The following is a 15,499-nucleotide window of genomic DNA, read 5'->3' as shown; positions in this document are numbered from 1 at the left end:
GCCAAAAAACTCATTTATTTTATTAATGTTCTTATTTATGATATGATTCTGAATCATTGTCTAAATATTTTAATCGATGTAGAACGTTGAACACACATTTTCGTCAATTGGATAATATATGTCCGTTTTTAAAATTTCGAATCACAGTATATGCAGAAAAAAAATTGATTTTTTTTTTTACTTTATGTATTATATGATGATTCAAAACAGTTAAAAACAAATCAAACAAAGATGATAGGAGAATCATAATTATAAATCTTACTCAAATCTTCTAAAAATCTAAATTATTAAATATGGAATATCCGGTGTATGAGTTGGGTTAAATATAACCCGACCCAACAAATTTGTTGTGAATGAATTTTTAAAATGGGTCGGATATCCGATATACCCAAAAGCTTTTTTACCCACTCGTCACAAAAAGTGCTGCGATTATACTAGTATAAATATATATATATATATATATATATATTGGACAGCGTCTCCCAAATTCTTTAACATCGGTGGTTTCTATAAAATTGGTTGTCTACGAAAAATTGCATAAATGTTATTTATATTGTTGTCGGAAATAAAGTTATATCAATTGCAATTGCCTTACATAGCCAGACAGGTGGATGGATGTACATAACACAGTCGAAGAGAACGACAATGTACCAAAGTTACAAATATCTCAAATAATTAGAAAACGACAATGTTTCTGTACCTAGACACCTTTCTTTGTAGAGGAGAGCAAAAAATGACATCTACAAAATGATTACATAATTGTCATCTAGCCAAAATGAATATATATAAATGAGTACAATGGCCATTAACAATGAACTAAGACAAACAATATTGTTAAACGAAAGACATGTAATATTTATTATTTTCCAAGAACTTGTAGAAGTACTTGGAAAAACATTTTTGAAGTAAATAAAAATTAGACATTAAAATTTACATAAGACGGAAACATTTGTAAGAATTACTGAAAACAGTCATGGTCACTCTTGATAAATATTTAAAAATGATGAAAGTATCATAAAACTTGCTGAGTTTCCAAATTGTTAATATTTCCTAAAAGGTTTGAAAAATGTCTCAAAAATCCAACCGGAAAATCGTGATAAACTATGTACACTAACACATAGAAGTTTCTATCAATTCAAGAATAAACTGTGTTAATACAAATAAGTATATCTTGTTTCAACAAATTAAAAAGCTAAAGAATCTATATATATAATGGGAGAGTTGTCTCTCCATCTAAGGTGTCCACATCATCATCCATGTCATCACATTTTATTATTTTTGTGGGCTCCACATATGTTATTTTTTAAAACAAAAACTAAAACTAAATTAACTCACACATTTTAAATTATTACTTTTCATTAAAAATCAATAACTTACAAAAAATTAATTAAATATGAAAAAACGAAAAAATAGATATACAACACGAAATATAAAACTTTTGAATTAAGATTAGAGAAATAGAAAGTTAGATAATCATGTCTTAACATATAATGAGTGAATATTTTTAAATAGTTAGAGTTAGGAAAAAGAAACTTATGATTTATTTTAATGTAACAAGGCCTGGGCGAATTAACCGAACCGAACGTAACGAACCGGAAATGGAGCAAAAAGAACCAAACCGAACCAAAAATTTGAAATTTTCCGAATGGATACTAAATTATATAACCGTAAGAACCGGAACCAAATCGGCACCGATCCGAACCCAAAATATAATTACTTTAATAAAAAAGATTTTCTCAGATTTTCTGATAGTTACTTTAATAAAAAGATCATGCAACCTTTAAAATAGAATTGAGTATTCAAAGATAGGAAGTTAGAAAAAGATATACAATCTATCTTGAGAACTAATTCACAATTGAGTATATTATATGTGAGTCAATATAATGTGTAAAAGAGTCGATGTCGGAGACGATAAGTATATCACAGAAGATAACGAGAAAAATTATTGTAGAAAGTGAGATAATGTTTTTACTTCTTTGAAAAGATAATGCACATGAATAAAGTAAAATTGGAAAAAAATAAAGTAAAAAAAAATTAAAATTCAATTGATTAGATTTATATTCAAAGATTCGCATTAATAAAAAAATTAAAACTAAAATCCCGCACAATGTGCGGGTACATAATCTAGTTATAGAAATGAGAAAAAGATACTCCATTAATGTTGGAAAGAGAGGATGTGGTGGTAACTGGTCAGTTGCTCCTCCCCACGTTTTCGTGGCCTTCTTATCTTCATACAACCTCTCCCTTCCACAAGCCCACAAAAAAATATGAAATTTGGAAAAAGAAAAAAATAACAATGTAATTTCAGATTTATGCTGTTGTATTTATAACTTTTAGTTCAAAATTAAGTTTAGTCAGTGTTCTAAAAAGCGGTCTATACGGTATTAACATAGTATAAATAAAATTTTTTTTGGTAATAACAATATTTGAGGAAAATTAGGAAAATGGCAGTAAAACAAAAATGGTTTATATATTCTAGAATGTTTATGAAATTAATCTGAATATTTTGTATGGTATTTTTTAAGTTATATTTTGTGATTTATTATTATTATATATTTATTATTATATAAAATACTAATTTTTTCCATTTTCTTCCGATCTGCATATCCGCAGTGTTAACGGATGTAAATTCGGATAATTATTTCTCAAATCCATGTATCTACAAATTCTAGGATATCCGGTTGTTGTCTATCCCGACTAGAATTATATAGGCGAGTGAATAAAAACTTACGGTTGAAAAAAATATACGGTTAAAATGAAAATAGTTTTCTTTTAAACAGCAAGGGTCAATATTTACTTAATTTTAACTAATTAATATATTTTGACCAAAAAAATGTCAGTATTTATTTCACGGTTAACCGTTGAATCAATAGATTACGTCTTTTCAAAAAGTATTGTCTTTGAAGTTTGAATATATGTTACACACTTTTTTGTTAATCAAAAGTTATATTCACACGCTTTTAGATTGGAATGATAAAGTTTCTGCGTTTCTTTTCAAATGATTGAGAAGCTAAAATACATGCAAGGGTTAGAAGATGTACCTTTTTTTTTTATCAAAAAGGTGTCAAAGTGTTTACTTCTCACCTACTTGTTGCATTCTTTTTATATTTACAAAAAAAAACCATTAAAATAAAAAGCCAATCTTAAGCTACACCTTCACATATGAAAAGTATATTATAAATCATCAAAAGCTAGGGTTCGAAATTTAAAAAATACATTGCTAAGTTTGCCTCTTCTTTACATATTTACTTTGATGTTCTTGAATGTTATATCCTCAACTAGTTAAACCCAGTTTCTCAATTATATTATCCAAAACGTATTTTGTTTTCCTTATCATGACAATAAATAAAATTTTCTACATTTTGATATTCATTTTATTAACATATACAGTATTTTACATATAAACAAAACAATGTGGTCCTTTCACCTGGTGGATACATCAAATTTATGTATGTATTATTTCCATGCACGCGTGTGAAACAAAACAAAAGAGTTCACTCTCTTCTTGCTTAGTTTAGATATAAATACACGACTTGAGAGATGACTTATAATACTCCGGCGACGATGATTAATTCCGACGATAACTTATCAATGATCGAAGCTCTCTTCACCTCCGATCTGTCGCCATTACCTCCGGCGAATCTCAGCCTCGAGACTACTCTCCCGAAGCGTTTACATGCTGTCCTGAATGGAACCAACGAGCCCTGGACTTACGTCATTTTCTGGAAACCGTCATACGACTATGACATTTCCGGTGAATCAGTACTCAAATGGAGCGACGGAGTTTACAATGGCGGCGACGAGGAAAAGACACGAGAGAGGTTGAGGAGGAAGAAGACGATTCCGTCGTCTCCGGCGGAGAGAGAGCGTCGGAGTAATGTTCTCCGGGAACTTAACTCGATGATCTCCGGCGAAGCTTTCCCGGTGGTTGAAGACGAATATGTCAATAAAGATGATGACGTGGAAGCAGAAGTGACTGATATGGAGTGGTTTTTCTTGGTTTCCATGACGTGGAGTTTTGGTAGCGGATCCGGGTTAGCGGGTAAGGCGTTTGCTAGCTATAACCCGGTTTGGGTTACCGGTTCGGATCAGATTTACGGGTCGGGTTGTGATCGAGCTAAGCAAGGAGGGGATTTAGGGTTACAAACCATTGTATGTATTCCTTCGGATAATGGAGTGTTGGAGCTTGGATCCACGGAGCATATCCAACAAAACTCGGATCTTTTTAATAGGATCCGGTTCCTTTTTAATTTTGACGGATCCAAAGATTTTCCCGGAGCCCCGAATTTGAACTCGGAGCTTTTCTCATTTCAGTTAGAGACCGGTTTTTCAAGTACCGTAACCGATAACCCGAATCCGAGTTATAACTTGAATTTCTCGACGTCGTGTTCAACATCGGCGAGAGCTAGTTGCGGCGATGTACTGAGTTTTAGCGACATTGTTAAACAGAGTTCTGAAAATCTGAACCCTAATACTTATTCTGATCAGATCCAAAACGCGACGGTGATGCCGGAGAAGAAACAGGGAAAAAAGCGCGGGAGAAAACCGGCGCATGGTAGAGATCAGCCGTTGAACCACGTGGAAGCAGAGAGGATGAGACGTGAGAAGCTAAACCACAGATTCTACGCGTTACGAGCGGTTGTACCAAACATATCGAAAATGGACAAAACATCGTTGCTCGAAGACGCGGTTCATTACATAAACGAGCTGAAATCAAAAGCTGAAAACGCTGAATCGGAGAAAAACGCGATTCAAATTCAGCTCAATGAACTTAAGGAGATGGCAGGACAACGAAACGCGATTCCTAGCGTTTTTAAATACGAGGAAAACGCGTCAGAGATGAAGATCGAAGTGAAGATTATGGGAAATGATGCGATGGTTAGAGTGGAATCGAGTAAGAGTCATCATCCAGGAGCGAGATTGATGAATGCTTTGATGGATTTGGAGTTAGAAGTGAATAACGCGAGCATGTCTGTGATGAACGATTTTATGATACAACAAGCAAACGTGAAGATGGGGTTGAGAATCTACAAGCAAGAAGAGCTTAGGGATGTGTTGATATCTAAAATTAGCTGAGAGTTTTTTTTTTTTGTGTTTTGAGAAAATAATGGGGTCAAAGTGTAGTTAAGTTTTGTGATTTCCTAATAAATTAACGGCCCTTGGATTAAATTTTACAAATATAACAACTAAAAATAAATATTATTGTATATTTTTTTGTCAACAAATATTATGGTATAATTAGATATCAAATCTTAGTTTAATTAGAAGAAAATTAATTGTAAAATTTCTGTCCATAATTAATGAAAGAGAGAAAGTAAGTTTGATTTTTGGAAGCTAATTATTGTATAAATTTATAAAAATACTAAAAACTAGTGTGATATAATTTAAACAACTTTTAGGTTAGTTTCTATTTAGATTGGTCTCATGTCCTTAGTTCACTTTTGTACCAATTTGAGTAGGTGCGCAGGACAACATGTTATTAGCAACATGTCAATGTTGGTTATAAAGTAGTATACGATTTAAAATTAAACTTATTGGAGTATATACAGGTCAAATCTTGTGACCGAAAACTAGGAAGATATGTTGCCAATTGTCAAACTTCAAGATAATGAAATGAAAAAAATCGATAGAAGAACTAGAGATGAATAATTTTTATCTTATTCATCTCTTTTTAGCAGATTAATATTTTTTATATGCAATGCACAATATGGAAGTTTAGTTATTCTTACAAAATAGTCCATGTGGCTTTCGGCTCTCATTAGTCATTACTATACTCATTTGTACATCACAAATATATATAGCTATTGTAATGTTTTTTAAACTACTTCCAAGTTATATACGTGCAAAAAAACAAAAAAAAAAACAATAGCCTCCTCGATACGTGCAGGTTTCTCTGGTTTTCTAGTTATCGTCTCCCAGTACCATACGAATGGCGTGCTGCGTATATATTCCTTTTTCGTGTTTTAGCTTGCCAACCACTATCTTTTTTTTTTTTTTTTTTTGTATGAATGTAAAATTTATTCACCAAAAAAAGACTGTTTTACAATAAATGCAACGTTAATCTGAAAATCCAAAAACAATTAAGGAAGAGATTACAACATGAAAGAATCATCCACGTCAATGGGTACTAAACCAATATCGCAGCCCGCCTTCGAAAACGGGTGAACCAGTCAAAACCAAGGTACTTAGCCTGTTTCTCATACTCTTGTCAATCACAATTGTTAACTGCGAGGCCGGTGTTGGAGGCTCCCCATGTCTTCTCCCATTCCGTTCTCGCCAAAGACTATGAATAGAGAGTTGAAATACATACCGCAACACAAACAAATGAATTTGTGGAGTTGTCGAGGATGTGAGGAGAGGTAGTAGAGACTCCCAGCTTGTTGTAAACCGTAGTCCAAGCATATCTCGGGTTAGAGATGACCAAACGTGAGAGGAGTAGGGACAAGAGAAGAATAAGTGGTCCCTTGTTTCTACTCTCTCTTGGCAGAGAACACATCCTCCATTTGAAGCCCTGTTCCATTGCAACAGTCTGTCTCCCGTAGCGAGGCGATTGCGAATGGCGATCCAGGCTGTGAATGAATACTTGGGTGTGGAGTGTTGGAACCATACACCCTTGTACCAGTCACATGTTGGATTTGTTTGCCGTATCGCTTGCCAAGTTTCCTGTGAGTTAAAAGAGTTCTTGAAAGTACCATTACTTTTTTTCCAAAGAGAAACATCATTACCAGAATGGGAAGAAAGAAGACGGAGAGAGTCCATTTGTTCCTCAATCTGATTCAAAGCACTTGCGCGATGTCTACGGCGACGATGCGACGAGAGAGCTGCGGCAACAGTGGAGTTGGAAGAGATTCCCATGTCAATGCTACCACGGGGGCCAGTGATATCAACTAATCTCCCAAGAGAGCACCACGTATCCTGCCAGAAAGAGGTATGCATACCTGATCGGACCTCCATTTTATGAAGAGGTTTAGCCATGTCTCGATATTTCAAAATTTTCTTCCACATCCATGAACCCGCATTACTTGTGCTACGGGCTGACCAAAGGTGACCGTGACGGAGCAGATTTGTTCGAATCCAATTGACCCACAGGGAGTCCTTAGCAGACATTAGTCGCCATATGAGCTTCAAGATACACACCGTGTTTGTTTCAGAGAGTGGTCTTAAGCCCAAACCACCTTCCTTTCTCGGTTTACACACGTCACACCAAGCAACTTTCGCCTTTCTTGTACTTAGTTCAGGACCAGACCATAAGAAAGCAGAGAATAGGCTGTCAAGCTCTTTGATACACTTACTTGGCAAACGAAAAGCCGAGAGCCAAAAGTTAGTGATACTTGATAGTACAGATTTTATCAATTGAAGCCTCCCCGCAAAAGATAAAAAACGACCAGTCCATGTTGTAATTCGTGATCTTATCTTCTCTAGAAGAGGAAGGTAATCTGATCGGGTCATACTCCTAGTGAGGAGAGGTAAACCAAGATACCGGACTGGGAGAGTACCCGCAGAGAAAGGAAAACGTTGAAGAAGATCTTGTTGATGCTCTTGTGAGTGACCTGCCAAGAACAACGTGGACTTCTCCAGACTGATTTTTAATCCCGAGACTGCTGCAAACTTATCAAAAACTTTCAGGATACCCTCAACTGAACGTGCACTTCCATCTGAAAAAACCAATATATCATCCGCAAAACACAAGTGGGTTAGTCTCATGTTTTTGCAACGAGAATGATAACCAATTTTGCTAGACATGGCCGCTTGATCAAGCATACGAGACAGAACGTTCATACAAATGACGAAGAGGTAAGGTGAGAGAGAACAGCCTTGTCTCAAACCCCTCTTGCTACGAAAAAAACCCGCTAGCTCCCCATTGACTTGAACCGAGAAGGATGCAGTACCAACACACAACTCAATCCAATGAATAAAATTATCCGGAAGATTCATAGTCTTTAGAACTGTGAGCAAGAAAGGCCACTGTACCGAATCAAAAGCTTTTGAGATATCAATCTTCACCGCACACCTACCCGAAATAGATTCTTTGTGGTAATCTTTGACCAACTCCGAAGCTAGCAACAAATTCTCCATCATAAGCCGATCCTTAATGAATGCAGACTGGTTTGGTGCTATAGAGGAGGGAAGTATTATCTTCAATCTATTAGCAAGAATTTTGGAGATTACCTTGTACAAGACATTGCAGCAAGAGATAGGTCTGTAATCTTTCATCTCATAAGCTTCAGTCTTTTTTGGGATCAAAGCCAGAATAGTAGTATTAATTCCTTTAGGTAAGAAGCCTTTAAGGAAAAAGGACTGAATCGCTGTAACAAAGTCTGAACCCAAAATATGCCATGTTTGCTTGAAAAACTCCACCGTATAGCCATCAGGACCCGGGGCTTTATTCCCCGACATCTTAAACAACACTTTACGAATCTCCTCCCCTGAAACCTGAGACTCCAACGCTTCTTGATCCACAGTGGAACAGCGAAAATCCACCAAATCTTGAATCTGATCCATTGATACTCCCTCATAATCCACTGGTTCCTGAGTTAAAAAATCCTCAAAAAACCTGACTGCTTCATTCTTAATATCTTCTTGACTTGTGGCTACAGAACCATCATGACATTTTATTTCTCGGATTGCATTTTGAGCTATTCTGGCTTTGACTGCATTATAGAAATATTTGTTGTTTTTGTCACCCACCTGAAGCCAATGGAGCTTTGATTTTTGCCGCAAAAAACCCTCTTCTAGCTCCGCAACATGATCCCAAATCTTGTAAGCCTCTGCTTCCTCTTCCATTGAAGAAGTGGTTGAATTAGCAAGCGTAACCAACTGCTTTTCACAAAGTGACTTATGTGCTGTCTCAACTCTGGTCGATAGATGGTGAAGTTTCTTACGGCCTAAGGAACGCAGAATCGGCTTCAGAGCTTTGAGTTTTTTTGCAAATCGATACATAGCAGATGTAGAATGAAAAAGGACAGGTGTGCTATCCCAAAATTCTTGAACTACAGGCAAAAAATCTGGCAGTGACGTGATGACATTCGAGAATTTGAATGGTCCACGTGGTCGACGAATTTCTGTTCCAAAGTTGAACCTGCAACGAAGATGATCTGAGCAGCCCCCTGGCTCAAAAACACAATAAGACTCTGGAAAAGCTCTGGTCCATTCCTCATTCACCAAAACCCGATCCAATTTTTTGCAAATTAATCCCTCATCCCGCTTGTTACACCAAGTGAACAGGGGACCGTGTGAACTCATATCTTTACGGTATACCCATTTCTTTTTAACATGTCAACTAGTAGATGAAAATCTCCATCGCCAGAAACAATAAGAACGTTTCGAGACAGCGAATCATTAACAAACAAACATGCAAACTGTTGAATAATTCTTCTATCCGCCATATCCATTTGTCTTTCATAGGGATAAACAATAGGTAGTAGTGACTCCGAAACTAGTGTCTTACATGGTAGCGGACACCGACACTCTTGAATTGGTGCGTCCACTAATGTGAAACCAAGAGATTCCAGAAAAAAAATTATATATGTATCATAAAATACCACACTAATAAGTTTTTGTTCCAGTACTATCACTAGTTTAGTTCTTCAATGATATCACAAATTTTTGTATAAAAATATTTGTTTCAACCACAATAATTACAATAAAATTAAAAATATATATTTGGGTTTCCTATTTCCAATCTAGAGTTTATATTTGAGTCAATTAGGTGCGTACCAGTTTTTTTTAAAGTAATTAATCATATACTAAAAATATTTTTGTGTTTGCAAGATAAGAGAGAAAAAAAATTAGATGACCAAAATACCCCTACATTAAAAGAGAAGAGATTAGTTTCAGCCTCTGCCTATTTCACGGCGGCTCCCAATTCAATGAATCAAGAGACAACTCCTTCGTCTTCTTTCCCATCGGATAGTCTCAAAAAATTTCGATGAATCCGACCGCCAACATCATCTTTCATCTTAGGTAACATCTAATCTCTCCCTTGTGTCTACACTAGACAGGTTTTTATGGATGAACCAGAAAGTATCTGACAGAAAGATTTCAGGTGGAGTTATTGTGAAGGCAGAAAAACAAATAACTCAAAATCGATTAACTGGTTGAAAAATCGATGAGAAAGAGATTACCTGAGAATCGGATGTGGTTGAGCATGATGGGGCTCGCCGGAGAGGCTGGGGAGCTCGTCGGAAAAGTCTGAAATTTCAGAAAATTTCTAGAAGATCGAGTGAAATAGGAAAAAGACCGAGTGAGAAAAATCAAATTACTCAATGGATTGAAAAAGATCTGAATATGGAGAAAGGAAAACAAATAGAAACGATTTTGGGGATTTGAGAAAGAAAAAAAAATTGTAATATCAATCAAATGGAGAAGAATACCCAGAAAATCAATCATTTTTCTTTAATTCAAATTATGAGAGATTAAGTAAGAGGAGAGATGGAGGAAGGGAGCACAGGAGAAAAAATGCACAGAAAAGTTGAAGAAGAAGGGTATTTTCGTCATATTTAGGGGTAAATTATATCATCAAAATTTACTATATTGCCACTTCTCCTTTGACTCAATTACTTTCAAGTCAAATGGTATAGGGTGCAATTACTCTTTATATTTTTCCCATTTTAATTGTTTGATTTATTTTAATATTGAATTTGTGGTAAATATAAAAAAAATATTAGTGATGGTATTTTTGGAACAAAAACTTGAAATTGTAGAATTTTAGATAATTACTCCCTTTTAAGATTATATATGGTCACAAAGTGCAGATAAAAAAGATCTAGTAATACAATTCATGGAGTGTTTGACGAGCATGTTTATTTTGTAGAGAGCTTTCATAAAAGTACTAGGTAAGAACCCGTATTGCACGGGTGAAATTTTATGTTATTTAATATATCAATTTCTATATATTAGAAATATATTTGATTAAATTATTATGAATTTTTAATAAGGTTTGAAAATTACAAAGTTGTTGTGTTTAGTTTTATCATAGAAATTTATAATTTGTAAATTTGGATTGGTGATAAATCAACAATATTGTTTCATCTTATGTTTAATTAATAGAAAATTATTAAAATTTGCTTTATGGATTTTATTGATTTTATTTGTTTTGTATGAAAGTTTAATTTTAGAAAATTATTTTTGTAGTTTATATACATTAAATTTTGGTGTATATGTTAAAATATTTGTTCACATTTAATGGTAAGATTTAATATTTGAATTTTGAGTAATTATTTCTGGTAAGTTTAGGATTCTTATGTGTTTGACAATTAGTATTAGAATAACCAAAATATGTATTATGAGGAAATAAGAGTGTTTAGTAAGAAAGGTTATATAAAGAAAAACAAAAAAATTGAGAATAATTATGAACTTGACACATAAACATCAAAAACTCTCTTTTAATCTATACAGGATATTGGTCTTTTGTCCTAAACTCACTTTTCTACCAATTTTGATTATTTTTTTCCAACCAATTTGAGTACGTGCGTAGGACAAACAATTTCTTGCTATCTTTGTTTTCAATTGTTCAAAGAAGAAATTTAAAGCATACCTATCTATATTTTTGTAAGCTTGAAACTGATCTTGTTATAAGATATAGTTTCAAAAACCAAAACACATCACAAGCTAAATATTCTTCATTAAAAAAAAATGGAGAGTGGAAGATCTTCTTATGCTTTTGTTTCGGTTTTGATCCTTGTGGTGCTTTTGTTTTCAGGTAGAATCTATTTCTTAGATATGAATGCAGATTTATGATCGTAAAATATTGTCCTCTAATTAAATTTGTTGATGGATTTTGCAGGGGAAGCAAATGCGATTTGTAAATTTGGGATCGGAAAATGTACATATCCAGGCAAGTGTCAACAAGATTGCATAGATAAAGGATTTTACTTTGGAGGAGATTGTGAAACAACTAAAAAGGGTCTAACTTGTTGCTGCATTAGAGGACTACTATCATCATCCACGAACAATTAATTGAACAACTGTTTAGGCTTCCAATTTGTATCATTAATATGTCCAATTCCTAAAATTAAAATCTCAATAAAATAAATGGAGTTATCTTTTCTATCTCGTACTACTAATTATCTTCTAGTCCACGGTTAATTGCAATGGATTAATGGTGTAGTGATGAGATTAAAAAGAATCTACAAAATACAAGTATTCAGCCAAATGTTGTTTTTAATAGCCTAATAACTAATGGGCCTTCTTCGGGTCATTTTAACCCAAGCAAATAACTAAAGGGCTTAATTCGGATCATTTTAACCCGACCCGGTATAAGTAAATCTATGGCGCTCTCTGGTTAAATCTTTTTTAGGGTTTCGTCAATCTCTCTCTCTCTCTTCCTCTTCTCTCATTGAAATCGGACGACGATGGGGAAGAAGAAGTCGAAGGAAACGGAGACGGAATCTCTAAACGATGAATCTCAGACTAAATCAGGTATCTTCTCTACTCTCTTCTCCGGCGAGGTTGCTGAAGGCGAAACTTCTGGCTTTGCGAGTCTCTTCTCCGATGATAACCCTTTCCGGCGAAAAAAACCTCAAGAAATCAAAGAGTCGTCAAGTCCCGATGAGAAGAAAGGAGATAAACGAAATGCAGAGAACGAAGAAGGAGATGAAACAGTTTTGCCTGTGAAGACGAAGAAATCTAAAAAGGAGAAAAAGCTAAAATCTCCGGTTACAGATTCCGGCGACGATGGTGTTGAGAAAGAGACGAATTTGGATGTTGTAGAAGAAAGTGGGTTGGTTTCAAAGAGGAAGAAAAGGAAGAGAGATGAGATTGAGAACGAATACGAGACGAAGAAGTATGGAAGCGTTGAGAAGAAGAAGGTTGGTGAGAAGAGAAAGAAAGCTGATGAAGTAGCTGATACAATGGTTTCAAAGGAAGGATTTGATGATGAGAGTAAGCTTCTTAGAACTGTTTTCGTTGGGAATTTGCCTTTGAAGGTTAAGAAAAAAGTCATCTTGAAGGAATTTAGTAAATTCGGTGAGGTTGAATCTGTGAGGATACGCTCTGTGCCAATTGTCGATGTGAGTTTCTTCTTATAGTTAAAGATGAGTACTTTTGGTTGAGGTTTTTGTGTTCAATGGTTTCTGATTTCATTTGATTTTTTTGATTGATTGAATAGTCGAAGAGGACAAGGAAAGGAGCTATTATGTTGAAACAAATCAATGAGAAAGCTTCAAGGTCTGTGTGTGAAATCTTTTGATTTTGAAGTTTCAGTGAAGAAAAGTTTTCTAATGTGAATGTTTGTGGAATTGCAGTGTTCATGCTTATGTTGTGTTTGAAACAGAGAAATCTGCTGAAGCTTCTCTGGCTCATAACATGTCTCTGGTAATATATCGCCTTTTGTTATCTGTGGTTGAGTTTAAGGAGTTATGTGTGGATTGATTAATGGTTTTATGTTATATTTAGATTGATGGGAATCATGTCCGCGTTGATAGAGCATGTCCGCCTCGTAAGAAACAGAAAGGTCAGGATGATACTCATTTGTATGATCCTAAGAGGACAGTCTTTATGGGTAATCTCCCTTTCGATGTGAAGGTTAGTAGTACTAGTCTTGGGCTCTTCTCCTGTTCAATTTGCGATAGTTGAACATAATCTCATTAAGTTTTGTTTGTTTCTAATGCAGGACGAGGAAGTGTATCAACTGTTTACGGGTAAGAGTAATCTGGAGAACAGTATAGAAGCTGTTCGTGTTATTAGAGATCCTCACTTGAACATTGGGAAAGGAATAGCTTACGTCTTGTTTAAAACACGGGTATGTTTAAGTTAGCTTTGATTGATCTTTTTAAGGTTTGAGTAATCACTAGTTAGATCTGATGAGACCTTTTATTTTGTTAACTATAGGAAGCTGCAAATCTCGTAATCAAGAAAGGATATTTGAAGCTTAGAGAAAGAGAGTTACGGATTTCTCGAGTCAAACCTGATGCAACGCCATCAAAGAGAAAGAGCAATCCTTCTGAAGCTTACTCGCCGGCCCAGAAAAGACTGCAAAAGGACAAAGTGGTCACACCAACTCCTACGGGGAAGGCTAATCTTTCATATCAAGGTGTAAGAGCTTCAAAATCTGGTGATGATAAGAAGAATCCTTATCAGAAAAGCCCCGCACAGGCAAAGATGAGACCTAGAGGTAGCAGCAGCAATGAAGACAACAAAAAATCTGGGAATAATAGTGCTTTGAAGCAGCGAAGTCAGAAGCGGCCAGCGGTTGCAGCAAGAAAGGCGAAAGCAAACTCAAAAGGTTCGAAAGAGAGCGGTGGTAAGCGATTTGCAGGGACTAAGCGAAAACAAGAAAACCGGACGCCTGAAAGCTTCTCTAAGAAGAAGAAAACGAAACGGTTTTAGGCGGTTTCTTTCAACCATTATGGTGAACCTCTTTCATCTTCCTTAGTTTTGATACTAGTCTGTTTTGTAATGTTCTCATATCAGTCTTGATATACTGTAATGTTGCAACAATTATGATTTCGTGCAAGTTTAAAAGGAAAAGCTATTTTGATGATTACTTAAGATCACATAAAACAGAATTTGTAGTTTCTGTGCTCGAACAGTAGAACTTGGCTTCTCATGGATAATCTATGATAAAGACTTCAAGTCTCTTATGAGTTTATCATTAGAGTTTGAATCAAAGCAACTTGAATAAAGTGAAAAGATTACTATTACAACTTGGGTTTGAACGATACAACAACAGCTTTAGAGGCATCAATCTGGTTCAAAGGTGCTGTCCCGAAAATTGCCTTTAATATGTGGATTAGTCATCTCAACAGATTGCCCACACGCCAAAGGTTAGCATCTTGGGGTCACATTAATTCTGCTGAATGTTGCCTATGCACTATCGCGACGGAATCGCGGGACCATCTCCTTCTTCTATGTGAGTTCTCTTCCCAGATTTGGAGTTTGGTTTTCAATAGGATCTGCCCTCGACAAAGGTTATTCTCCTCTTGGCAAGAACTTCTATCTTGGACCAGATTCTCTTCTCCTGCAGCTCCTTCTCTCCTAAGGAAACTTGCAGCACAAGTCGTGGTCTACAATATTTGGAGGCAGCGCAATAATCTCCTTCACAACTCTGAGAGGCTGGCTCCTAATCTTCTTTTCAGGTTCGTCGATCGTGAGCTCCGAAACATAATCTCCTCAAGAAGACGAAGGAAGCGGTGGCGAAAGTGAAGATGTAGCTGCAGTCTGATGAAGTTGTTGAATGAGTCAAGAAGTAATGCAAGATTTTGTCTGATGGAGTTTCTGAATGATTCAAGAAGTAAGTCAAGATGTGACTGTTTTTGTGTGAGTGTCGGTTTCTAGAAGGTTTGAGAAGATGTGCTTGGAGCATGTTTAGAGGATGAATCAAGAAGGAAAAAAGACTTAAAGAGATTTGGAAGACTTGATGAAAGTGGAGTTTGATGAGAAAAAGGAAAAGTATAAAAGGAAATTTACTTTTTCTTATGGATTAGAAATCTTCTCCTATGGTGATTAGGAAATCGTTTTGGCTATATAAGGAGGAGCTAAGGACGTCTTTGAGAGGCAA

General features: G+C 35.5%; 2 protein-coding genes across 2 annotated transcripts; both read left to right on the top strand.

Annotated features, from left to right (window-relative positions):
- The first annotated feature begins 3,392 nt into the window (after window positions 1–3,392).
- On the top strand, window positions 3,393–5,169 carry LOC9301233 (transcription factor bHLH28). The gene has a single exon (XM_002865113.2). It carries the CDS (start codon window positions 3,541–3,543, stop codon window positions 5,074–5,076), a length of 1,536 nt encoding a protein of 511 aa, XP_002865159.2. The 5' UTR covers window positions 3,393–3,540; the 3' UTR covers window positions 5,077–5,169.
- A 7,102-nt stretch (window positions 5,170–12,271) lies between these two features.
- On the top strand, window positions 12,272–14,485 carry LOC9301231 (RNA-binding protein 34). The gene is made up of 6 exons (XM_021010668.1): window positions 12,272–13,010; window positions 13,109–13,167; window positions 13,245–13,314; window positions 13,396–13,524; window positions 13,613–13,741; window positions 13,831–14,485. The coding sequence occupies exons 1-6, from the start codon at window positions 12,354–12,356 to the stop codon at window positions 14,326–14,328; spliced, it is 1,542 nt and encodes a 513-aa protein (XP_020866327.1). The 5' UTR covers window positions 12,272–12,353; the 3' UTR covers window positions 14,329–14,485.
- Window positions 14,486–15,499: the final 1,014 nt, after the last annotated feature.

This window comes from Arabidopsis lyrata, assembly GCF_000004255.2.
Source record: "Arabidopsis lyrata subsp. lyrata unplaced genomic scaffold ARALYscaffold_8, whole genome shotgun sequence".
In the NCBI taxonomy this organism is placed as follows: domain Eukaryota; kingdom Viridiplantae; phylum Streptophyta; class Magnoliopsida; order Brassicales; family Brassicaceae; genus Arabidopsis; species Arabidopsis lyrata.
The sequence above is the reverse complement of the archived record's forward strand: the minus strand, read 5'-3'. Positions and strand labels throughout refer to the sequence as shown.